Source organism: Alternaria metachromatica (assembly GCF_023757995.1).
Source record: "Alternaria metachromatica strain BMP 0045 chromosome Unknown scaffold_26, whole genome shotgun sequence".
Taxonomy (NCBI): Eukaryota; Fungi; Ascomycota; class Dothideomycetes; order Pleosporales; family Pleosporaceae; genus Alternaria; species Alternaria metachromatica.
In genome coordinates, this window is record NW_026055517.1 from 253,952 (window position 1) to 278,849 (window position 24,898).

The following is a 24,898-nucleotide window of genomic DNA, read 5'->3' on the forward strand; positions in this document are numbered from 1 at the left end:
ACGCTCCTGAATATGGTAGTCTAGCGAACATCTGATGCGTGCTAGACAACGGTCCGACAAAGATCCGGTGCAGTGGTCCAAGCGTCCTCTAGCGCCCAATAGCGTCCAATAGCTTGAGCGGCGCGAAAATACTGTCTGCTGTGAAAAAGTTCGAGAACATCGCATCGCCAATTGCAACACCAACACTCGACACAATAATCGCCATGGCTCTCGTGCAGACCGACCCCGACGCGTATGTGATCAAGCCAGCGGCGGCTGCGCCTGCCATCGACACGAGCGACTGGCCGCTCCTGCTCAAAAACTACAGCGACCGTATGCTGCAGCTTCCCCATAGCTCCAGAATGCTTTGCTAATGCGCGTACAGTGCTCGTTCGCACATCGCACTACACTCCCATCCCAAATGGATGCGCACCGCTGTCGCGAGACCTCAAGTCTTACATTAGCTCTGGTGTCATCAACCTCGACAAGCCTTCCAACCCATCCTCTCACGAAGTCGTGTCATGGATCAAGCGCATGCTGAGGTAGGAAGCACTCGTGACTTTTCTTTCCAAGCGCTTTCAGCTAACGCGTGTCAAAGAGTCGAGAAGACTGGTCACAGTGGTACTCTCGACCCCAAGGTCACTGGTTGCCTCATCGTCTGCATTGATCGCGCCACCCGTCTCGTCAAGTCCCAGCAGGGAGCCGGAAAGGAGTATGTCTGCGTCATTCGCATGCACGACAAGCTCCCTGGAGGCGAGGCCCAGTTTGCCCGTGCCCTTGAGACGCTCACCGGAGCTCTTTTCCAGCGTCCCCCGCTCATTTCCGCCGTCAAGCGTCAACTCCGTATCCGAACCATCCACGAGAGCAAGCTATACGAGTTTGACAACGAGAGGCAGCTCGGTGTTTTCTGGGTCAGCTGCGAGGCTGGAACCTACATCCGTACTCTGTGCGTGCATCTTGGTCTTTTGCTCGGTGTTGGCGCCCATATGCAGGAGCTCCGCCGCGTCAGGAGTGGAGCCATGGACGAGACCAAGGACTTGGTCACCCTGCACGACGTTCTCGATGCCCAATGGCTACACGACAACAACCGCGACGAGGCTTACCTGCGCAAGGTCATCGCACCTTTGGAGAGTCTGTTGATGAGCTACAAGCGTATCGTGGTCAAGGACAGCTCTGTCAACGCCATCTGCTACGGTGCTAAGCTCATGCTTCCCGGTCTGCTGCGTTTCGAGAAGGGTATTGAGATCCACGAGGAGGTCGTCCTCATGACCACCAAGGGTGAGGCTATCGCGCTCGCTTACGCGCAAATGTCGGCTGTTGAGATGTCATCGTGCGACCACGGTGTTGTTGCGAAGATCAAGCGTGTCATTATGGAGCGTGACCTTTACCCCAGGAGGTGGGGCATGGGCCCAGTTGCCACCGAGAAGAAGAAGATGAAGGAGGCTGGCACTCTTGACGTAGGTGATCAACTTCAGATTTGCGAGTGCTATGTTGACATGTTCAGAAATTCGGTCGTCCCAACGACAAGACTCCCTCCAAGTGGAACGCTGAGTACAAGGACTTCAACAGGAACGACGTCGACGGCGCCTCTGCTCCCCTTGCCCAGACAACTTCGACCTCTGAGGTTCTCGCCGCTCCTGCAATCCCAGCGACGGGTATTACCTCTACTGAGGAGGCCGAGGCGGAAGCTGAGACCGACAAGAAGAGCAAGAAGCGCAAGAGCCGCGGTGACGGTGACGATGAGGCCGATGAGGACAAGGCCGAGCGCAAGCGCAAGAAGAAGGAAGAGAAGGCTGCGAAGAAGGCCGAAAAGGCCGCCAAGAAGGACAAGAAGAAGAGCAAGGGTGATTCTGACAGCGACTCCGACTAAACGATCAGTGATGAACGATGGACGTCCGAACCAAAAAGTGGCAGCGCGCATCGCTGTTGCCTGTACAAGCGCTGTACACCAGAACCGTGTACATGTCATAGTTACTACTACTCTATCCTTGGATACCAGCTTCTTTAATGTAGCATACCGGAAAAACGGCGTTAGGGATCATGGGCATGCAGGCGTTTTATGGCGCGTCGAAGCTTTCTGCGACAAAGGTGGTCGATTGCGTGTTGAAGTGCGACATAGCGTATCGCTAGACATGTTCAATTCACTGTTTAAATTTCACATTCCTGATCTTTTCACGTGGCTGTCATTGATGCGCAGTGGTTCTCGTAAGCTGTACTGAAAGCATGGATGATATATTGACACCAGTCTGAGACTTGGCATTAACCTCGATGTGCACGCCAACAGGTCAAGGTAGTGTACTCGGTCCACCGGTGTCGCGAAACCCATGATGATATGTATTGCATCTAGAGTAGAAACGTGTTCAGGTAGTTGCTGGCTAGCTAGTGTATTCGACGAACTTCGGCGGCGTGCTTCAGCTGGCGCTGGATCATTGCATCGTGAAGTAGCTACTGAAAAACGACCTCAAGCTATCAGTGGAGATAGGAAGCTCGCAACGCAATGACGCGTTCGGCATATCCGGAACCGTAAATCATACAAATTTAACGCATAGCGACTTCATTTCAGCTGCGAAGCTTCACGTGTTGAAGTGAAGCTTCTTAGACTGCAAGAGCGGGGCGCGTCAAGGAAGACCACGAGGAACGGCAAGCGCGCGTCGTCAGGTGAAGCGCGCCAGCTCATTGCTAGATACGTCGATTCGATACGATCCCTGTGCGACGAATTCAGGTTTCTAATTTTGATCTCAAGCGCATGATGCACGGCATCAGAGTTTGTGATGGTCGGGATATGGCATTGTGGTTGAAGCTTCTCGAACCTTCCCTGTGTTCGCTCCGCGTCAGGGCTCGACGTCACCGCTAGCGTCGTTTGACAAGTGGAGAGACATCCAGAGCTCGAGTGATAAATGCGACCCAACCTCATAAGCTGCCCCCAAAGAAGCTTACAAACACTACTTGCGCATACACGAGATACCCTTCTTTTCTAATCACCGGACTTCAAAATGGTCAAGGAGTCCAAGCTCTACGATTCATTAGGTACGTTTGCCTCGGATGTGCCCCTCCACCGCCTTGCCCTGCCAGGACGCGGCATGCCAGGGCCCGGGGTGGTCGAGGTCTCGGGTAGATACATGAACTGTTGCTGACTGAGTTCTAGGCATATCAGAAACCGCGACGCAAGATGAGATCAAGAAAGCATACCGCAAGGCGGCGCTGAAGTGGCACCCCGACAAGAACAAGGACAACCCGCAAGCTGCTGAGAAGTTCAAAGGTATGTACACTGCCTCTCTAGCTCATATAGACGGGATATAGTATACTAACAGCACGTCTAGAATGCTCACAAGCCTACGAGATCCTCTCCGACCCCGAGAAGCGCAAAACGTACGATCAATACGGTCTCGAATTCATACTACGCGGCGGCGTACCACACCCTGAAGATGCTGGAGGTGCTGGCGGTAACCCATTCGCGGGCGCTGGAGGCGGCGGAGGCTTCCCCTTCGCATCGTCGGGTGGCATGCCCGGCGGCACACGCTCGTTCCACTTCTCGACGGGCGGCGGCGGAAATGGCTTCAACTTCTCCAACGCCGACGATATCTTTGGCGAGTTCATGCGCAACAGCGGCGCCGGCGGTGATGACTTTGACTTTGGCGGCTTTGGCATGGGCGGTATGCCTGGTGGAATGGGTGGTGGTATGGGCGGCGGCGGCGGTGGAGGTGGAAAAGGCGGCCGATTCCGCGGCGGACGACGAGCACCAGAGCCTGAAGTCACAGTCGTGGAGAAGCCGCTTGCGGTGAGCTTGGAGGAGCTGTACAACGGCACCACAAAGAAGCTCAAGATCAAGCGCAAGACATACGACCAGAGTACCGGCAAGCAAAGCACGCAAGACCGGATTCTGGAGGTGCCCATCAAGAAGGGGCTGAAGGCTGGCAGCAAGATCAAGTTTTCAGATGTCGGCGACCAAGTGGAGGGTGGAACACAAGATCTGCACTTCATCGTCTCTGAGGTAAGTCATTCCATTCCCAATTCACGCAAGAATCGATACTAACGACACCACAGAAACCCCACGCAATGTTCACCCGCGAAGGCGACGACGTCAAGCACACGATCGAAATCGACCTCAAAGAAGCCCTCACCGGCTGGCGCCGAACCGTCCAAACCATCGACGGCAAACAACTCAGCGTCGGCAGCGGCGGTCCCACCGGTCCCACCTGGACAGAACGATACCCCAACCTCGGCATGCCCAAGTCCAAGAAACCCTCAGATCGCGGCGACTTCATCGTCGGCGTAAAGATCAAGTTCCCCACTAGCTTGACAAGCGCACAAAAGGAGAAGCTGAAGGAGATACTATAGTTGGACTGAGGGAGGGAAGGAACACCTACTCTGCGCATCAAAAGTATGGGCATGGTATTGGTGACGGGACGAACTTTGATTCTCGTATATCATTTGCATTTCTTTGTCTTATTTTACGCCTATATGCTCGACATGAGCCACACGAAGGCGTCGGTGGAGTTCTGATATTGTTATTGTTCGTTTGGAAGGGGTAAGCCCAGCGCGGTGGGATGCTGGTAGAGATGATTGGGGATGACATATATGAAGTAACGCGTCTATGATAGACGAATCAATGAATTAGTATACTGTGCGAACAGCTATTTGCCCATATGTGATAGCGGTATTGTTGCAGACTGCGAACGCTCCTTCCTCGGTGACGGAAAGAGCGATGGATGGCTGGCGCGTTTTAGCGCGTACAGCTACCGCGTCCCCTTCTCATCCATCCTACAGTCACCATCAATATCTCCAGATCTTCATCATGCGATCAGCGAATGCAAACAACCGCTCCCGACGCGGTCACCGGCATCGGAACCTGCAACCAGCATGTGCCACAGGACTGCATCATCGCCCGTGCCGCGAGAATGCATGTTGCCCCGCCTCTTGGCGGCCTCCTGGCTGCTATCCTCCTGAGCGCGACGAGATGGACCACATTATGAACTTTCTCGCACTCTTTTGCTATTCAGTACAGCCCTTGGCTTTTGACCCCTTGTTGCGATGGATACCCAGGATCCGGACAATGGGTCCGCGGATCCAATTGAGAAAACGACGGCTGGTCCGCAATCCAGTCTCCTTGCGCTTTTAGCTGCCCGAGACGGATTTGATGAAGAAAGCCACGACCTTTGCGGAACAAGATACCTGTTCACTCCGTATGAGAGGTGGCCTCAAGAGATGGATAGCTGGGACCTCAGGGGGATAGTGAGAACCACCTCGAGCCTTCACCTTGGGGCAGCTGCTGCTTGCCAAAGCTGCAAAATTGTACTCGACGCTCTCATCTCCTATAGTAACGGACGGTTTCCAATCGAAAACATCAAAGGGATCAGAGTGATATCAGCGGACCATCCAATAACAATCTCTTACCAGCAAGCCTCAGACGTGAATGGCTGCTCTAGCCGTTTAAGAGCAGATCTTGAGTTGTTTCGTTTAAAAGGTATGTCTTGAATGATACTAACTATCGCGTTTCCATCGATAGTAAGAAAACTAAGGGGGCACAAAGTGAGTTTGTGGTGTCTGACATGCATGCAGGCCAAGAAGTACATATCACGCACAATGTCACGCAGAAGGAATTACCCGTACATACGAGAACACTTCCCTCGGAAGACACATCTTCAGACCGAGCTCTTCAGACACTGTACAATTGGATCGAAACCTGTGTTGAGCATCATGGAGCTTGTGGTGGACGCAAGATCGTCCAACTCCCGAAACGTGTATTTGAAATAGATGGCAAGCATGTTTACCTTCGAGAACGCTTGAGTACGCCAGCGATATACGCCTGTCTGAGCCATTGCTGGGGCTTATTAGGCCCTACAATTAGACTCGATAAGACATCGCACAGTCGCCTAATAGATGGCATAGTAATTGATCAGCTACCAAAAACCTTTTCAGAAGCAATTCACTTGTGCGCACGGCTCAACATACGCTTCATCTGGATTGACGCCTGCTGTAAGCTTCTCCTTTCTGTAGTCGTAGTTTAGGTAACTAAAATTCATATATATAGGTATCATGCAGGACGATAAAGATGACTGGGAGGAAACAGCTGCGACGATGGCAAATATATATCAGCAAGCTCATCTTACCATTGCAGCTACATGGGCTAGCAACAGTGACTATGGACTGTTCACACCAGACCGTGAGAAATACAAGGCCCGCAAATTGAGAGATTGCGAGCTCTACGTATGGGAAGAACGAACCAAGTTCCCTCGCCCTTACATACAAAACAATCCAGATGATTTCCCATCATCGACCCCTACTTTCACGGACTTCCCGCTCCTGACTAGAGCTTGGGTGTATCAAGAGCGAATGTTATCGCCACGAATGGTTCATTTTTGCAAAGATCAGGTGAGCCATTAGTATTTCTTTCTCTCAAAACTCATGGTCTACTGGGCGCGAAACAAAATCGGTATAGTTTCAGTACGAAACTGTACGTAACCCGTAATATGGGTTGTGGTTCGCCTTTAGGAAGTATTCATTGGATCTCTAATGCTTTCCTCAGATGTATTGGCAATGCCCCACCATGTTCGTCGCAGAAGACGGATTGACCTACGATGAGATCTATCCACGCGATACCAAAAGCTTCACGTTTTATGGACTCATTGACGATCCAGTCATCCGCTGGCATGAGATCGTAACCGCGTATTCGGGCTTGAATCTGACGTACAGGAGCGATCGATTACCGGCAATTGCTGCCATAGTTGAACGAGAAATGCGGTTGCGAATACAAGACACATACATCGCTGGTATGTGGTTAAGCAGTCTGCTTACTGATCTTGTCTGGCGTACCACGGACGGTTCACATCCCCGGCTGTCGCGTTCCCCATCCTCTGTTCCAACATGGGCATGGCCATCATCACCCACCCAGGTTGGCTGGGAAAGCGGACTGATGTTGCCATCTCTAAGAATAGTTGATTTGACCTTTACCCGCGTTGGGCCGGCTCAGATTGGCGAAGTCGCGAACGCTAGTATCACTCTGGAGGGCCACACCTGTATGACTCGACTGACGCGAATCCATGAGGGAAAACACGAATACTTCAGCCCTTCAATGGAAATAGTATCTCCTCCATGCGAGAGCGTTGGGCTATTGAAAAGGTGGCAGATGTCAGTTGACTTCGATTGGACTTGTGATGATCAGCCTGCCACAATTGGAGACACTTTTACAGTTGTACCGATGATCATTCGCCATGAACCCGATACACGCTATAACCCTGGGCTGACCCATGCTACGGGGCTTGTTCTGCGAGAGGTGTCAGACGAAGCTTTCGAAAGAATGGGAGTCATCTACCTGGAAGTAAAGTGTGGGCCGAAAACATCCGTTGTAGAACGTGAGAGGATCCTAAAAGATTTCGTCGAAGCTCTACCCATTCGACAGGTCAAGATTATCTGAAGAGAAGGTAACAGGCTGCATACCTGTTTGGGTCGGCGAAATCTCCATGCTTTCCGAGCATCGACTACATCGTTTCACCTGAACAAAGGCTGCGCAATACCTTCCTGCAATCATTACAAGCAGACCGTGTCTGCTGATCACGCCCACCCAGAAGCGCACATCTGCTTTCACTCATGTACAAAAGAGGATGTGGATTCTGAGCGCTACCAACGGGTTGAGCTTCTTCGCGAAAAGGTCGCAGCTGCGACATCCGAAGGTCTCCATGATAAGCTATTCGCAATTCATTTTCTTTGGCAACAGATTGCGATGTTGAGACTAGATAGCTGCGAGGCTATAGCCTGCCTATATCGTCCGCAGCAGTGTGTCCATCTACCCGAAGTCTTGCTCGCATCAGAAGACTGAGACCCCACTCTCACCTGGGGACGTCGTTTGCCGCACCGCCACTACACCGCGCTATCTATTTACAAACACCGGCCATACGTTTAACCGGACACTGCACTCTCTACACAACAAAATCTCCGCACCACTTCTCGAGCCCACGAGTTATACCCCAAGCAAGCGCGCAATTGGCTCGGCCATGACGGACTTCACGAAACTGCCGTTGCAGCAAGCGTGAGTACCTTTCCTCGGATTTTACGTACTTGTCACTAACAGCAGTAGTGTTGACGACATCGAGCTCGATGAGCTCTTGACGAAGCTTCACCGCAACGATCTCGTGTCGCCGTCTTTGGTTACGACAATTGCAAAACATGCGTCGTCTCTCGGCGAGAGTATCTGCGCCGACTACCATACGCTGAACACCATACTTGTCCGACACGAAGCTACGATACGGAAGAGATGGACCAAGAAGTCTCCTGCTCAGCGCCGGGATATCTTGCTGGAAGCATGGCCGAATATGCCAGAGGTGCATCGTCCAGATTATGCTGAAATTGCCAACATCTTCACTGGCACTCGAAACGCAGCGGTTCTGAAAGAAGCTCTGCTTGTTCAGGACAAAGAGGTACTACCTACGGATGCTAAGATGTGGCCCTTCATCAACTTGGAGGACCTTTCGAAGCCAAAGTGCTTGCTGATATTTCTCAATGCTCGCGGTCGAAATGTGCCTCTGATCTTCGCACCCACCGAGGAAGAATTTAGCCCGCTAGCTCAGATGTCACCGTGCGGTTCTGAACCTGAACTTGAAAAGTATCTACTCCAGTTTTCACGCGATCCAAGCCCCGCAGTATACGGAAAGACGAACCTCCTCACTAGGCCCATCGATGACTACGTTCTCAATGAAGATGGTTACGAGTACTGTCCGCGGACTAGTCTGCAAACTCTCCATATTCAACAGCGAATTCTAAAGTTCTTGGTCACATGCATCAAGCTCATCTTGCATGACCATACTGAGGAAACGCTGCTTCGTGGTACTGTCCAGGAGGAGCCGCCTTATACTGATCTTGAACTTCGGGGAGATGTTGGGTATACAACATTTGCTGATGCGCTTGTCATCGCACCTTATCGCAACCGAGCATCCATCGATTTTACCAGACTGCGCGGCTACTTCAACGCCTTGCGTACAAATGCGAAAGATCACATCCTGGCCTTGAGAGAGGACCCTTCTTACTTTGCGGAAGTCTTTGTCGATATCGCTGATCATAGTCCGCTGATGATAAAAGACGAGCAAGGGAAAGTTCATCCGGCCCTGGGCGGGACCAGTTTTCTCTTGGTCAAAGCAAGGGAGGTTGTCATTGAGGCTTATACTATGTTTTCTGTCTGGCAAGAAATCTACAGCATTGTCGATGAGCTGTCAGGAACCTCTCAGCAAGAGTCCAACGATCGATTTTCGTGCCTCATGGGCGAGCTCAACTGCCGAACACGAAAAGCCTCGACACTGCTGCATCGTATGCTTTCTCAATATGCTATGTGCGCGCCTAATATGCGAGGGTTTTTCCGCCGTACAGACCACTCAGGAGCTAACGCGGCTATACGGTTCATGCCATCAAGCATCTCCACTTTTGAGGAATTTCGCATAGTCGAATCCTTCCATTGTCTCGAAAATCAGCCGAATCACAATCCGAATGACGCAGCGTTATACCATCTGCTCGATGACGTAGCTTCGGTATTTAGAGCCAACGAAACCACTAAAGATCTAATGTCGCCTCGCGTCTCACAGCTTTTCGCGCAAACATCTGTCGTTGCAGAATGCATTATGCAGCATTCGGTATGGTACGACACGCCACAGGGCAACGGTATCAACAAGAACGCACCACACTCTCACAGGGAGGACTTTCTTCAATGGCTGTACCACCTGGATCAGTGTCAACTTCCGGTACACGCGATTAATCCATTTCGAGGCAAGCTAGCCTATCCTGCTCATAAAGTCCGCAACAGGAGCAACATTCAGGCTATGCGTACTGCCGAGGCGACTCTAGATCGATTCTGGGAGTGTGTCGACACCTTCTACGAGGAGAAGACTGGTATTTCTCAGCATGAAGTCATCCGTCAATGCATCTTAGAAGGCGGGCAGATGCAGCGTACACCACCATGGGAGGAGCCTTTGGCTACAAATCCGAAGCCAATGGGGCAGCCTGAGTACGTCTACCAGCCCTTCTCGAGGATCTTCCACAACCAGGCCATGCAGATTACTGGAGCTTTTGATCGACTAGCTATCGAAGAGAAGACCAAGCCGAAGACAAAAGGCAGCACAACTGTTCCCGTGGCCGATGAACCTGCCAACATGGTCCCTGCCGCTAGCGAAGACACGTCTCAGCAGACCTTCACCCTGGACAAGCGCGCGTACAGGACCATGAAAGCCCTGTTCCATGTCGCTCTGTCAGACGACGAAGACTTCCCGAAAGCCATCAAATGGGACGAGTTCAAGCGCGCTATGGTTCGCATCGGTTTTGCTGCGGAGAAATTGCAAGGCTCCGCCTGGCAGTTTACACCCAGCAAGGCTCTTGATGTTGATCGCGGCATTCACTTCCACGAACCCCACCCCGACAGCGACATTCCGTACATTATGGCTAGGCGATTTGGAAGGAGGCTGGAGCGTGTATATGGCTGGCGCAGTGAGTTTTTCAAGCTGTCCTGAGTACTGAGTATACCAGCAGAATGGGGTAAGATGGCGAAAGGAAGTCCATCATGGGCGCAATGAGAGGCAATAAGTGGTTGGATGGTGGAAGATTGATGTGTTCAAGTGTTCCGGGAGCGTTGTCCCACGCATTAAGCGTCCTGTGATCTGATGCCCCAAGTGTCTTGTAAATTGCCCGTAGCTAGAACTGTATAGCAGGACGATAACAAACCACGTCCGTCGTTTGAGCTTCGCTAAGCGCCTCTGACCGAGAAGTTGTAGTCAACGTTCTCACCACAATACCGCCAATTTTCCGGGAACGCCATGGTCTCATTCGCGCCCAACGCCATAACCTCCAAAGCTCTCTAACATCCTGATTCAGCTATGCATCATTCGTGTTCTCACTGAGCAGCCGTAGGCTACGGATATGTCGGACTGGAGCTTCACCAAGCTTGCTCAAATCGAGGACGTAACTCGCCGCCCAGAGAATGAGCTTGGCCGCGGTATGCTATCCTGACAGCGCCGAGAAGCATTGCTAAGGTCGAAGGTGTGAAGCACACTACGGGCTGCGCCAATCGCGCATGGGAGTAGGCGAGGCCCTTGCTAAGAACGGCTGCAGCGCGCGCCGATGCTCACCGATCAAGGAGCCTTCTATACGTGACTGCCGCAAGTTCCAAGCCGTATCCCTCACAACAATCAACCTCCATCCTTCACTCGACCAAAGAATGCCTATCGCGCTATCATCCCAATCTCCCAGGATACATCGCGTCTATGGACACGACGCTGCACCTAGCGCTTTTGATGTCTTGTCTCTTCGCCATAGTGAGAGCGACTGGCGAAACAAAAGATGTCGCCTCTCTTGACAAGCGCCATTCAAGTGGTACGTTGCGTTGCAAACTCTCCACCTCTGACACTTGACTGGACGTTGGCTTTCGGGTGTTGAGTTGGCGCTCCAAATCCGACGGGGGCGTTATGTCTGAGCGGCTAGACTGCGAACGATCTTGGATGACGCGCACGATTTGACTGAGTACTGCGAACTCGATCTTGAGCTTGAAGCTGTAAACAAGTGATTTGAAGGTCGTCTGTATCATGTAGAGATTCAAGAATTCCGTCGTAAGCAACGCAATATCCAGTATCAGCAGGAGTAAGCTCATTGCGACGAGTTGCCACATCCACTTTCTGGCCTTTCCGTCAAAGATTACGCGCATCAGCTTCCGAGTCTCCCAAAGGTAGATGCAGGATATCGAGATCTCCTGGATAGTGAAGAGAGTCATTTGTATCTTCTCCATGACCATGTAGCCGCGAAGATATCGCTCTGGGTGATTGGTGAATAATCGTAGATTCAGGACTACGGTCGGCACGCAAAGGCATACTGCTGAAACAATGATGACCCAAAAGATGAATCGCAGAAGCCTGAGGTTGGGCGATATCAGGTGTAGGCGCGAGTACAAAACCATGGATTGTCCGGGTACCATCAATATCCATCCGAGCGTGAGGAGCGTATTGTAAATGCGAGGGTCGTGACCAACGCTGTTCTGCTTCATCCATGCCCCTGGAGACTGACTTAGCCATCACCACTGCAACTCTAGAAGCTTATGCCTACCTGTCGCATACGGCACGATGCTGAGTGTGTTCACTATCAAACTCCAGAAGTATAGACCAGTGTACCGTCTGAATACGACGAAGATGAGGATGATGAGCTCAATCGAGTTGTACCACGCGATGGCTGTGAATGCTGTCATTGCCCGAGGAAGAACGCGATTGGTGCCGAACACGTCGAAGTTGGCGCCGGTGATGCCATTGGCATTGGTGACGTTCACCATCTTGTCGAGATTGCTATGTAACTGGACTTGAAGCTTTGATTGAGTGTTCCACACACCACATTATACTTCGTAGATGATAAGCCCCGACATCTCCACTGACCGTACGAAGTGTGTGTTATTGAAGCCACCGGCGCAATGTAAGCATGTGTAAGCATCGTTGGATCTGGTCTAGCGTCACGGCATACCGCTATTTTGGGTTACGTGTTGGCCATGTATGGCCGCCAACATTAGATAGGTCAGAAAAGGCGCGCGAATCGATACTGTGTATCGGAGTACTAGATCGTGAAGATACCCTGTGCTGGCTGACACATCGACGCGGCTGCTGCGTTGGCCAAAGAGTCCGCGAAGATTCGAGGACAGTGTGATTGTCTTCGAATAGAAGCGCGCTTGGCCGTTCATTTGCGTTTAGGTCGACATGCATCGCGATGGTCCGTGGGATGAGGGTCGCGTCGCGTCGCGCGTCAGGGCGGACACGGACACATGATTACTCAGATATGACGTAATACTCGGTCCACAACGAAACTCCAACGCGTCTCTCCAGCCACCCCATCTCAAACACCTTCCACGCGACAACGCCATCCCCAGATCCTACAACTCGTTGCCGCTGTTTCCATCCTGAGAACGTCCGAATAATCGAGTTTACGTAAGCGAAGTGACAATGGGCCGCACGCGTCGTCTCATAGCACGCATTGTCCGGCAGCGGGAGAGGAAGGGCATGATGCCGATGGATCACTGTTGAGAGTCTAAGCCCAGATATCTGGCTGGTGGTGCTTGAAATTCTAGCTGCCTGGCCACAATTATCGCTACCCATACGCAGGTGTGTGAGCGGGGAAGTTTCTAACTGTTCTGTTCATCTTTACATATCACCAGTCTCATTCCATGTCATCTGCAGATCGTGTCTTCAAAGTCTATCGCACCTTCTTTCGTATTCCAGCGCGTCGGTAATCAGGGCAAGAATACTAGCATATTTTATACCGTCCTATGAGCTACAAATCGGCGTCATCACTATCTCTACTACAAGGTTAACTTTCGGTCACCTCAAGGCTGCCTAGAAAGGGCAAAGACGCGATCCTCGAGCGCTGTTTCGCCTGTAAGGTGCGCGGCGTATCCCAAGGCTTGACGTCAGAGACATGTGTCTGTATCTTTCCCTTCCTCTTTCACATTCTTGAAGCTACCGCGTTTATGGCCGCTCGTGTATGGTGACTTGCTATTGTCGATGACAAGTCATAGCTTCGTGTCTCGCACTTCTTGGATTTTTACGAGCGCTATCTCTGATTGGACGTTGCTGGATCTTTACGCCTGTAATATCCAAATTTGGGTGGTACACGTTCGCACGTTTTGCCATTATGACGCATTCACCTGGACTCGGTCACGCATACAAATCACTGGCTCAATGAAAGTCGGTATTCAGTCGCTGCAGCCTTATAGATCCCTGTCGCACGCAATATCTTGGCCAAAGCGTCGCTCTCACGACCTTCCAGTCACATCACACTGCGAGTCTGACCTAGCTTCTTGCAATCCTACTCTCAATTCCTCTGCCAGATAACTCTTCTTCCTTTGACCTGTATCTTCCTACAATGGCTACCACAAGCTTCGCCCCCCTTTTCACCCATGACGGCTCCTTGTCCCCTCAGTTGATTGAGTATCTGGAGGCTATGGAGGAACGCATTGTTTCTCGCCTACTCGCCGCTCTCCGCCCGACGTATGAGGCTGGCGCGCCGGAGCAGACGCTCGCTAAGATGGTACCGGTCGTCGTTGCTTCAGTCCAGGACGCGATGAGCGCCGCGCAACTACTAACGGACAACCACACCGTGAGATTTGCACCGTTTGATGTGCGGTCACTAGACTAACGCGAAACAGACCTCCCCGCAGAGACCTCGCGAGTCTTCTAGCAAGCAGACACGTTCCCGCTCTGCCGCTATCACACCGCGACCCTCCCAGCAGTACAAGGACGTCACCCAGAACCCAAAATGCGCGTTCGAAGAACTGTGTACCGCCTTCAAAGTGTTGAAGCCCCACCAAACCTTTGACGAGTACTATCTGGACGTCGCAAGCAAGAAGCCGCTTCCTTCACTTCCGAAAGCTGAAGAGCACATACTTCTCCATGCACCCCGCGTCGTATCCGTTCTTGATTACGCCAGTAATATTCCTCTACCCGACATCACCAGCGACGAGGAATTCTCCGACGATTCATCCGACGATATGTCTCTATTCTCGTCGGTCAGCAGCTGTAGCACATTCACCACAGAGGCGCCAATGTCTCCTGAGTTTGACCAAGCCATTGACGGAGTAGAAGACTCCACCGAATTATACGACGCTGTCGGTGACGACAAGAGCACTCCTGCTGAAGTCAAAGCGCCTATTGATGCAGTCTCGGCAGAGCCACCAACCACTATCGAGCCTACAAGGGCCCCCCAGAGTAACGACGGCGCGACAGATCCGCCCGTTACCGAATACAACAACGAGGACGACAACGATAACAACGGCACCGTCCACGTTGCCGCCGCCGGTGTACGTGAGAACCAGCCCAACACTCATCAACAGACACACTCGACAGATATCACAGACTGCGATGTCAGTACTAGTGAGCTGTCGATCGTCTTTGGAGCAGCATCGCAAACCGAAGCGATGGAAGTCTGCATCCCAGAACCTGCTCATTCTCGTCCGGTCGACTCTCAAAACACGCGGCCAGAGTTCAGTCAGACCATGGACGGGATAGAGTCACCACCAGCTCCTCGCGATACTTCCGGTACTGAACAGGACGGTATGGATGACGTTCAAGTCACCAGCCGCGTGGATACCGAGGAGCAGAACATGGTTGATGCGCCCCCGCCTGAGAGCACTACTGAATCACGAGCGAGATCCAGGGTTAAGGCAAACACAAGCAATCATTGGTGGAATGGCAAGGTCAATTGCCTGCTAGAACTAATTCCTGATCTTCACCTCGTTCTGAAACAAGATCTTCCAAAGATGATCCAGGAGAGGCAGACAAACCAAATTCCACACCAGATCTTTGGCTATATCGACAACGCAACATCTGCGAGAGGGCTTGGCAACGACCTCGAATCCGCCATGAAGAACAAGCTGTTGACTAACGCACAGTTCAACAAGCTTGAGAAATACGCAAAAGGAGAGCGTGTTGTCATCCCAAAAGTCAGCAACTATCCTACGAAGGATACTGGCTCCTCCACAACTGCTGCCAATACTACTGCGCAGTCAGCTACCCCTCCCGCTGCAGCTCAGACGTCGATCGTCGGCGCCTCTGTGACGGGGCCGAAGGCTCTCATAGAAGAAGAGCCGACGACATCAGAGCCGGAGTCGATCAAAGAGCGATTCACCCGGCTCTTATGTAACGCACGGGCAGAAATGCTTAAAAACAACGAAGACCCTGCCTTGGAGAAATTTCGAGGCCTATTTAATATCTCGTTCCAGAAGCTATCGGACACAGATGTTGTGATAGATTATCTTATCAAACATCCCCGATACAAAGGACGCGATAGCGATGGGCGACCCCAAATCGACATGGCAAAGACCGTCGATATCATACAAGCTCTTTACAATGACCTGAACCCTCACGGTAAGGAACAAATCGTCTGGAGGTGCATGGAAGCTCTGGCCGCACAAGACGTGAAGGCGGAGAACGAGGAACTCTCTGGGTTTATACGCTGCGCCCATCGTCAGAAACCTCTAGAGATGCTCTATCGAAGCATCTCAACGTCTAACTTTGCGTTGAAGGAGGCAGTGAATGGAGATGGAGCCCTCAGCTGGGATGACATGAAGGATCTCGCAAAGAAGGAAGAGCGCCAGTACTTCGAGGATAGGTCGAGAATGAACGATCTTCCGAAGTATCGGGAATATATGAAGGAGAGGGGGATGTATTGGAGCAACATGGCCAACATGAAGGGTCTGGTCGCTCAACAGGTGGCTGATCGGGATCCGGCTACGGGCCAAGTCCCCGCCACAGATTCTGTTGATGGGGCAGAAGCGGCAGGTCCCTCCAAAGGCAAGCGCAGCCTCGCTGACATTCCGCACGATGACGATGAGCAAGATTTGAAGCGGTTGCGAGAAGAGCCCGCTGAGCTCACTGAAGAGGAAGAGCGTGCTGCGAGGAAGAGGGGTGCACGAGGGCCTGCTGACTCTGAGAGCAGCGAGCGCGTAAAACGGAGTCGTGACTGAGCTCTTGGGGTCAAAATCGTATCTTCGGATGGATGTCTTTTCTGGTTTATCTACTGTTCTTGTTTCTGGTTCGCGTCTTCCGGCGAGAAGCTCCTTTCTTAGTTAGCTTTGTTTTCTTGTTTTTTTGCTACATGAGCGTTTGGTTAAAGATACCCAACGAATGGAAAAGTGTGAATTGTCACAATGATAAGTACTGTGATGTATTACGAAAGCTATCTTATCTTCCTCCCACCCTGATGAGGTCAATATCCAACTTCCATTATTCATGTTCTACCAGAATACACCGGACGTTTTATTGAAGTCCACACCTCCTACCGGGTGTTTGCGATGGTTATGACAAATTGGAAATTATGCGTCGTCTTCTACTACATTTTACGCCTAATCATCGCCTGCCTCAGAGCCATCGTCATGGCCATACGCCCCAGCAAAGCTTCGATCAATCCCAAACCGCATATGATCATCCGTCGCGTCGTAAGCAGTAGTGTCGGGTGCATGAGAACTTAGCCAGAAGCCTCTAATGTGGCAGAAGATGAGTCCCCTTCTTGTACGCGGATCAGCTAGCTCTTTGCTAGGCACGGTTTGTGGGTTGCCAATCTGCGCTCCGTGATGAAATCGAGCTGCATGCTCGCAGAAGTCCGTCGAGATGTCGTTCCTCATGCGTGTCTGTGGCGCAGCGTACGGCATATCCATCCACGATCCTACGGACATAACGGGCGTGTTGAGTGACTGTAATAGCCTCGCCACATCTTTGGCATCATAGACGTCGTCTGGTTCGAGATTGTACTTGCAGTCATGCGCCATCAAGACCAGAAGGAGATATAGGCGAGCTGCTGTACGAGGCCAAACGTACTTATGGTAAGACCTTCTCTCGCCCGGATTTGGATCCGTGCTTCGAGTCAGCATAAGCTCGTCGCATTGTTGAAGATCGCAGAATGCAACGTTCGCATTCGATCTCCCTAAGCTCTCGAAGCAGATTAAGGCGCGCCAAAGTATCGGATCGGGGATGACACCGCGAGGGAATATGCGTGCGATTTGTATCATGTTTCGTGAAAGTAGCACAAATGGGTAGTAGGTAAACCTTGGTCGAGTGTAACCCAAGAAGGTAAGACAATGTGCCTTGTAGGCGAGTAGTTCCAGAGCCATGGTCGTGCGATCACGGTTGTCGTCCGGCAAGCCGAGCCCTTCGAGCAGATATCGGATGAGGCCAGTGATACGGGGAAGCCATGCGTCCACATACATCTCTCGTCCATCCAGCTCGAAAGCGTTTGCCATCTCTTTCCACAGCTTGACCAGAAATCCAGTGGAATCGCATATGTTGAGCAAACGCAGTAGGCAACCTCGCAAGTGGCGGTCCTGCAAGGCTTCAAACTGATGGCGTGGATCAGCCATAGTTGGCGGGTCGGGTTCGTAATCAGAGTAATCGTTCACAACGGACTCGTAATAAGATTCATTCTCCCAGTCCCGGTCAGAATAACCATCTTCAGAATTCGAAACGGGAACGACCTCGTCATCTTCAGAATCAGAAACAGGAAAGACCTCGTCAGAATCAGAGTCAGACTCCGCCCCAAAGAGAATGCTTCTGCACTGTGGACACGTGCCCTTGCTGTCCGACCGTTGCAGCCACGTCTCGAGGCAAACCCTTCCGAACACATGTCCACATGCGCGAATTTGATGCGGCCAATGAGCGTTGTCGAATGGTTCTCTACAGATGTTGCATTCGGCGCGCTCGAGCCCGTGGGCGAGGAAATCGTCGCGATCGCTGAACGTGAGCGGGTTCATTTCGGGGAACTCCAGCGTCGGTGAAGGACTGTGGCTGAGCCGAGTGTGGGTGCGCTCGCGCTTGTGTCTTTAGGGCCAGATATGTATTGTGGAAGGGCGGCAAGCGTTGCGACTCCCGCCTCTTTGTCAACAAGCACAATGTTTTATTTTGACTGGGTCATTAGTTTCGTGTGTTGAACGTCACGCGCTTCTCGGGAATTGCAAAAAGGCCATAGCGTGGACAGCAAACGCGGCGATGACGTAGTGAGATACTGGTGGTTTTCGTGAAGTTGTATTGATCATAAGATTGAAAAATCGAATGCTAGGACGCTGGAAATAATGAGAACAAAACAAGTATGTACGATACTGACTGAACGCCATGTATGCTATGCGACCAGCCATTAACGGCGCCGAATGCGAATCGCTCGAATGCATAGATCTAGCTGCCGGCGTGGCCTGTAGGACCCTGGGAAGTGTCTGCAAGATGTTAGCGTTATATCCACAACCACCCTTCTCTCGATCAGAATACTCACAATCCATAGTGACAAAAGCGCGGTCCACTTCGTTTAGGCCCTCCAGACAGTACTGCAGGGTCTCTGCAATGTCATGACACTTCCTCAACGGCGTCTCCTCTTTCATGAGCACATCGATCTCTACACAGACACCATCACCCGCATGGTAGCACTTGAGGCTCTTGAAACCCTCGACGAGGGGCGAGAAGCGGTATGCCATATACATCATCTTGCGCTCCACGCGGTCACTGGCCTGCTCACCGGTCAAACGGGTGACGTTCTCGAAGCAAGTGCAAGCCCAGTCATAGATGATGAAAAGCGAAAGGCAAGCTGCGCCAAGGGGATCGAGCCACCAAACGCCGACGTGGCCGCCAATAAGCGGGAAGAGAAGGGAGAGCGTGTTGAAGATAACGTCTGCTTTTGTCAGTCATTGCATTCGACGAGACGAAGGGAATGAGCCTACCAGTCTTGCAGTCTTGGGCCAAGGCCTGTACTTGTGTTGTCTTGACCCTTGCGCATCCTACCCAAATGGTACCCTTAACGACAATTGTAGCCACCATGGCGAAAATGGCGGCTGGTGGCAGTTGAGACACACTGTGGTCACCACTTGGCAAGAGCTTCTTGACCGATTCTTGCAGAATCTGGAGGAATGATATGACCATGAGGATGGAAAAGACCAGGATGCCGATTGGTTCGAGACGTCGGCGGCCGATAGGGAACTTCTTTCGCAGACCCTCCACACGCCAGCTTACAAGCTTGTTGGTAGTCCATATGATGACGGTGCAGAGTAAGTCAAGGGCCGAATCGACGAGGGATGCGATCAAGGATAGGGAGCTGGACCAAATGGCTGCTACACCCTTGGCCGCGAGGAGAAGGATATTTACGATTACGTTGATCTGTACCATGTTAGCTTGTGAAGGCTTGCTTCAACTTTGGGACCTACATTGATCGCCCATCTCGCGTGCTTAGCGGACTTTGCTCGCTTGTTGCGCTCCTCCTCGGGTAGAAAAGGTTCCAAGTCCTCTCCGCTGTTACCCAATGGCCCCCGGTCTTCTGCCACGCCGTCGCCATCGACATCTCGCGGGTTCATACTATCGACGATGTCGTCGGCGAGTGAAGAGACAACCATGTCGACTTCGGCCCAGTCGTCCAGGCGCTCGTTCTGTTCCTCGTAGAAACCGCGTACCTTCTTGTTCTTTATAGATTTGAGCTGAGGTTGGATGTTAGCATCTATATGAGCAGTTCGATCGTTTGCAACATACGCTCTCATCACTCTTCCTATAGATTTCGAGCGCTTCATGATCGATGTTGTCGATCAACTTCTGTTTCATTTCATTGGCGCGGTTGTCTTTGACGGTTTGTTCGATCGCATCGCGAAATCTACGCTTCGGCTTGACGGGGGTAATCGCTCCATATCCGCTTTCTAGGTCGACGCGCTGGTACTTGCTGAACTGTTCGACATTGTGGCGACGGTTGACATTGCCGTTGCTGTTGTCATGGCTGTTGAGAACGTTGCGTCTGCCTCCAACCATTTTGTATGACTTTCGGGCCTTTTAGGGGCTCTGGGGTATCGTTGTGAATGGGAGTAAGGAAGAGGATGCAGGCAAGGTTTGACAAGAGAGACAAGCATACAAGAGGGAAGACGCGACGCGCTGTCAAACCCTGGCAGCCAAGGTTCCCAGACTTGAGGGGCGCCAATGCGTAATAGCGCTGGAGAGCGCATCATAAATTGGATGCGCCATACTCGATCTGGTGGCGTCCATGCATAAGACGGCGATTCTTGGTGGTGCTTGCTCCAGCTTGCGTCGAAAGGCGATGAAAGGATGGTATGACATCACTCCCCTAGCGTCGCGTGGAGGACGCGACATCTGGATCTCGGCACCTCCGCGTCCGCCTTCATCGCGTTGGGTGCTTGGCAGGTACCACTGCTGCACATCACCCCGCAAAGCGATGCGAGCCGTCTTTTCTTTTGGGCTAGATGCAGCTTTTCCTTCTATTCGCACCGTGAAATTTGCTCTTTGAAAAGGAATATCGATGGAGGCATATCGTGAAGCGGTGCATTGACGTCACGTCTAAAACCGGATGGCCATCAACACCAACGCCGTTGAAACACGTTCCGGCCATCGAGTGTGCCGCTTAGCCGGAAGGCCCGAACCATACATTCGGTATACTTACCTGGATCAACACTCCAGGGACAGTAAAAACGACATTCGCTCCATTTGATGGTAGACCTTTTTCTCACCTATGAGTTCGATTTCCGGATAAAACCCGTATAGATCTGTCCGTCGCGGACCGACCTCGGCAGCCTTCCAGGGTTACATGACGCAGCTGTCCGACCACGCTTGGGTCACGTGAGACATTCTTCGTCCGCATGGGACCATCGTCGAACGCTCCGAGCCCTGTTGTCTTCTCGTCGTTGCTTTGCGATAACATCGGCACGCTACAGCATCGCCTGATGATGAAGAGGTTGCTCAGACAGCCACAGCCAAGCAGCAATAGGCCCACCGGGCCTTGAGCCGCTTTACATAAGCAAGCCCCGCAAGTAATAGGTGTCGTATTCTCCGTATTGAGTTTAACAGGAGAGGGCGAAGCTTGCCAAGTGAGGCCGAGCACTTACGCGGGACGACGAATAAAACCAAACTTGTCTGCCACTACACACCAGATGTCCTGAGCATCAGCAACAGCCCACCATGGCAACATCAACAGCAAACGTCGGCCGCCCAAACAACAATGCGCTACTGGCGCTGATGGCCGGTCTGGCCGCGCTCGGGTTCTATACGATGCGCATCACTACCGCGATGAACGATGTTCCTGTGGGCTTTCTAGAAACAGCAGCATCGGGCGTTTTCCCAAACGGTGTGCTTCTCAAGAAGAACTACACAGGCATCTATCTGGTGGACGAAGGTCTGTCTTTCCTGGTTGCTGCCTTCCTAGCCGGCCCGATGCGATGGAACGAGCCATATTACTGGCAACAGCTTTACTTCCTCATCCAAATCACGGCCCTTGTCACGATCAACAATGTGGAGGCGTACCGGCAGCGAAACCAGAATAGTTGGCTGAAATAGTAAGTCTGCCAATGTAAGATCTGGCGAAATCGGACGTAGCTGACATTATGCAGTATTTCCATTTGGGCCTTCGTCTATCAGAATGTTGGAGCAGCTTGCATCGTCACTATCTGGTGGCTAGTCCTCCATCGCGTCTCGCAGCCCAAGGCCTACTTTGAGAGCGGACGCACTGTCCCGCTGCCTTACGCGCGCGTGATCTTACCGGGCGTTTTCCTGTTCTACGTTGTGCCTACGGTCGCATTGTTCCTTCCCGGCCAGAGCGCAGACAGGATGCAAAACCTCCTAGCATTCTGGCAAATCACGCCCATCCTTACCGGCATTCCCATGTGGCTCGTCTCCCTCTCCGGTACCTCGACCGCCGTTACCGCGAGCAACAGGAATGCAGATGTTCGACACCTCAAAGTTCTCTACGCTCTCCTTTTCGTTCTTTGTGTGGCAACTCATTGGTACGCCATCCGCGGCATTTCCCTTTCGACAGACCCCGATGTTACGTACGCCCGCGTCTTCTTACCCAGTACCTATACCTGGAAGAGGAACGCTGATTGGGGTTTGCTGTTCATCTTCCAGTGGGATTGGCTCATCATCGGACTAATGTACATTATTCCGTCGTGGGTCGCGGTGTGCGATGTGCAGCGGATGCGGAATGGAGAGGCTACGCTCGAAAATATCTTTGAGAGCTTCCTTGTTATTGCGGCCCTGACGGGTGGTGGTGGCCCGGGCGCGACGCTTGCCGCTGTCTGGTTCTGGCGAGAGGCTGCATTGGCGGACATCGAGATTGCATCGGGGGCGAAGAAGGTGCAGTAATTGTGCAAATCGAAAGAACGTTGCTAGGAAGATCAGGACGCATTACCGATTGTGGACCACTGGTGATGAAGAGCAGAGTAACCATCAAGCCTATAGCTATCGAGAGTTCGAATCAGCATCCCAACTACCTGTATTACTTATGCCAATATCGGCTGCTATCCATTCGCATAAAGTCCTGCCATCACATCCACAATCCGGATCCGCCTCTCATCAATCTCATTGTCCTCAACACCAGTACCTTCTACGATTGTTCGTCTAAGTTTAGCGCTAACAACGCGGCTTCTAGCTCGTCCGGGGACTCAAACGCTCCCGTTTGCACCAAGTCCCTCCAGCTTTCAACCCTGTCAACGATAGCAAGCAGCCGTACGTCTGACACCTGTACATCTGAAGGGGTTACAGGTGCGACGTCTTGTTGCAGCATGGTGTACAGTTGCTTCAATAGTGATGGATGCTCGTTCCCGTTGTTGGTTTCCTGCACAAAGTCACGAACAAGTCCGTTCACAATCTTTGACACATGGGCTTGTGTCTGGGCTACTTGTGTTGTCGACATACGTGGTAGAATATCTTCAAGTAGCACTTGTGCTATCTCTCCAAGCGCAGTCGTGAGTCGGCCTATGATTCGAGAGATATCTTCGGGTGAGAATGGTGTAGACATCGCGCTGGTCGATGACATGGTACGTGATAGTTGGTGGTGGCCATGATGAGTCCTTATATATCCGCGTGAAAGCTTTTGTTTGCTTGACTAAGCGATATAAGGAATGAGTGGAAGGTTCTTATGATTAGGTACAAATTCCCTCACACCCTCAGCATGTGATCAGTAGAGTGGGGTCTGCTGGCAGGATAGTAACTAACATCTTTAAAAATAAGGGTACCCACACAGGTGCTTTCGACACCAAACATTGAAGAATTGTTTTCATCGTTGAAAGACCTCATGGTCGTGACAGTAGCGTGGCGTACTTCTCCTTCACGTCTCTTAACAGCGGTGACTGCAGGACCTTCTCCCAGTCGTCATTCAGAACATTCTGCAAAGTGACAACGCCAATATGAACGAGCGACCCAGTATCTTCCTGATCAGACCACGCAATTCTAGTCGGCCAGAATGCAATGTGAACTGCCCAATGCACCACCATCCTCGTTAGCCACGCCTTGCCGAGCAACTCTGTATGCCCACGAGCTGCGATATATGCATTCAAGAACACACCGAGCAGCCCTCTACCACCTCGAAAGCGATCCAGAAGAAATGCTTCAGCAGCGAATTGACCGACATCCGTTGCGCTGGTGCCACGACGCACCATCTCCCAGTCCACGATGGTCAGCTCAACCGGCCGCAACTCAGCATCACGGACGAGGATGTTTCCAGGCCAGAAGTCGCCATGGCATAGGCACTCGTCGTCTGTTGCGAGTAGACTGCCGAACTTTTCGTTGACGAGAACAGCGAGCTGGGGGTCGTGACCGAACTGCGTCAACGCGGTGTGCAGATCGTTGTAAGAGTATCGGTATACGTTGACAGCAATGGGATTGTTGCTGCTGTCTTGTCCTTCGTGCGCTGAAGCGAGCGAGAAGTTCCTTGCTGATACATGCAGGGCAGCGAGCCATGTCGCAAGCTGCTCTCCAATGTACAATATGTCGAGCTTCGGGTCCGTATAAGCGTCCTTCAGGTTACGACGCCCGCCATCCTCGATCTGGAGCAGCTTTTCTGATTGATCGTAGCTCAAAAACCTCGCCGCGTGTACGTTCGAGCTCGTAAGGCTCGTGGGTAGAGGGCTCTTCGTGGAAGACAGTGCTTCTAGAATCCGGACCTCATAATCCATGCGGGCAGGATCGAGTGCAAAGTCCTTGTTGAGTTTCAGGACAGGCTCTGCATGTTTGAAGATGTTTGTGGAGCCGTCGTGCTTTGTGACGCGGAAGACGTAGTTTGCATTGCCTCCTGAGAGGAGCTGCACGCTAGCTGCTGGGAATTGGTTCGCTTCGAGGTATTGCTGGAGACCTTTCTCATCCGTAAGATCGTAGGTACTCATGCTGGTAAGCTGATATCGCTACACTGTGTTGACCGATGTATGTGGTGCGGAACCTTGGAAGCCTGAGAGGTGGCTGGGAAGCACAATGAGGCAGCCACGGCGCCTTTTGTACATCATCGCTACACGGTATGCCGATATTGGAAGTCGTCATGGGAGTGCAGATTTGTGAGACCATACGCAGCAGCGATATGATACAAAATGAGTCATTTTGCAAGAGCTGCCCTGGGCATCGACGGACCAGATGCACGAAAGTGGGGAGTTACGGGCTAGGCCGAGAACAGGCTAGCCTCTGTTCGC

General features: G+C 52.0%; 9 protein-coding genes across 9 annotated transcripts; 5 read left to right on the plus strand and 4 right to left on the minus strand.

Annotated features, from left to right (window-relative positions):
- Nucleotides 1-203: 203 nt before the first annotated feature.
- Nucleotides 204-1,849, plus strand: CBF5 (centromere/microtubule-binding protein cbf5; the record flags this gene model as incomplete). Its single annotated transcript, XM_049335585.1, has 4 exons — nucleotides 204-312; nucleotides 365-521; nucleotides 578-1,436; nucleotides 1,484-1,849. The coding sequence occupies 4 exons, from the start codon at nucleotides 204-206 to the stop codon at nucleotides 1,847-1,849; spliced, it is 1,491 nt and encodes a 496-aa protein (XP_049185321.1).
- Nucleotides 1,850-2,972: 1,123 nt separating this feature from the next.
- J4E83_008692 (uncharacterized protein) lies at nucleotides 2,973-4,317 on the plus strand (the record flags this gene model as incomplete). Its single annotated transcript, XM_049335586.1, has 4 exons — nucleotides 2,973-3,006; nucleotides 3,125-3,238; nucleotides 3,300-3,970; nucleotides 4,024-4,317. 4 exons carry the CDS (start codon nucleotides 2,973-2,975, stop codon nucleotides 4,315-4,317), a joined length of 1,113 nt encoding a protein of 370 aa, XP_049185322.1.
- A 3,653-nt stretch (nucleotides 4,318-7,970) lies between these two features.
- On the plus strand, nucleotides 7,971-10,466 carry J4E83_008693 (uncharacterized protein; the record flags this gene model as incomplete). Its single annotated transcript, XM_049335587.1, has 2 exons — nucleotides 7,971-8,005; nucleotides 8,054-10,466. The coding sequence occupies 2 exons, from the start codon at nucleotides 7,971-7,973 to the stop codon at nucleotides 10,464-10,466; spliced, it is 2,448 nt and encodes an 815-aa protein (XP_049185323.1).
- A 719-nt stretch (nucleotides 10,467-11,185) lies between these two features.
- Nucleotides 11,186-12,017, minus strand: J4E83_008694 (uncharacterized protein; the record flags this gene model as incomplete). The annotated part of the gene is made up of 2 exons (XM_049335588.1): nucleotides 11,186-11,975; nucleotides 12,010-12,017. The coding sequence occupies 2 exons, from the start codon at nucleotides 12,015-12,017 to the stop codon at nucleotides 11,186-11,188; spliced, it is 798 nt and encodes a 265-aa protein (XP_049185324.1).
- Nucleotides 12,018-13,845: 1,828 nt separating this feature from the next.
- Nucleotides 13,846-16,444, plus strand: J4E83_008695 (uncharacterized protein; the record flags this gene model as incomplete). The annotated part of the gene is made up of 2 exons (XM_049335589.1): nucleotides 13,846-14,031; nucleotides 14,129-16,444. The coding sequence occupies 2 exons, from the start codon at nucleotides 13,846-13,848 to the stop codon at nucleotides 16,442-16,444; spliced, it is 2,502 nt and encodes an 833-aa protein (XP_049185325.1).
- A 378-nt stretch (nucleotides 16,445-16,822) lies between these two features.
- J4E83_008696 (uncharacterized protein) lies at nucleotides 16,823-17,833 on the minus strand (the record flags this gene model as incomplete). The annotated part of the gene is made up of 1 exon (XM_049335590.1): nucleotides 16,823-17,833. One exon carries the CDS (start codon nucleotides 17,831-17,833, stop codon nucleotides 16,823-16,825), a length of 1,011 nt encoding a protein of 336 aa, XP_049185326.1.
- Nucleotides 17,834-18,641: 808 nt separating this feature from the next.
- Nucleotides 18,642-20,246, minus strand: J4E83_008697 (uncharacterized protein; the record flags this gene model as incomplete). The annotated part of the gene is made up of 5 exons (XM_049335591.1): nucleotides 18,642-18,679; nucleotides 18,736-19,128; nucleotides 19,178-19,610; nucleotides 19,658-19,924; nucleotides 19,977-20,246. 5 exons carry the CDS (start codon nucleotides 20,244-20,246, stop codon nucleotides 18,642-18,644), a joined length of 1,401 nt encoding a protein of 466 aa, XP_049185327.1.
- Nucleotides 20,247-21,404: 1,158 nt separating this feature from the next.
- Nucleotides 21,405-22,583, plus strand: J4E83_008698 (uncharacterized protein; the record flags this gene model as incomplete). Its single annotated transcript, XM_049335592.1, has 2 exons — nucleotides 21,405-21,742; nucleotides 21,833-22,583. The coding sequence occupies 2 exons, from the start codon at nucleotides 21,405-21,407 to the stop codon at nucleotides 22,581-22,583; spliced, it is 1,089 nt and encodes a 362-aa protein (XP_049185328.1).
- Nucleotides 22,584-23,512: 929 nt separating this feature from the next.
- Nucleotides 23,513-24,601, minus strand: J4E83_008699 (uncharacterized protein; the record flags this gene model as incomplete). The annotated part of the gene is made up of 1 exon (XM_049335593.1): nucleotides 23,513-24,601. One exon carries the CDS (start codon nucleotides 24,599-24,601, stop codon nucleotides 23,513-23,515), a length of 1,089 nt encoding a protein of 362 aa, XP_049185329.1.
- Nucleotides 24,602-24,898: the final 297 nt, after the last annotated feature.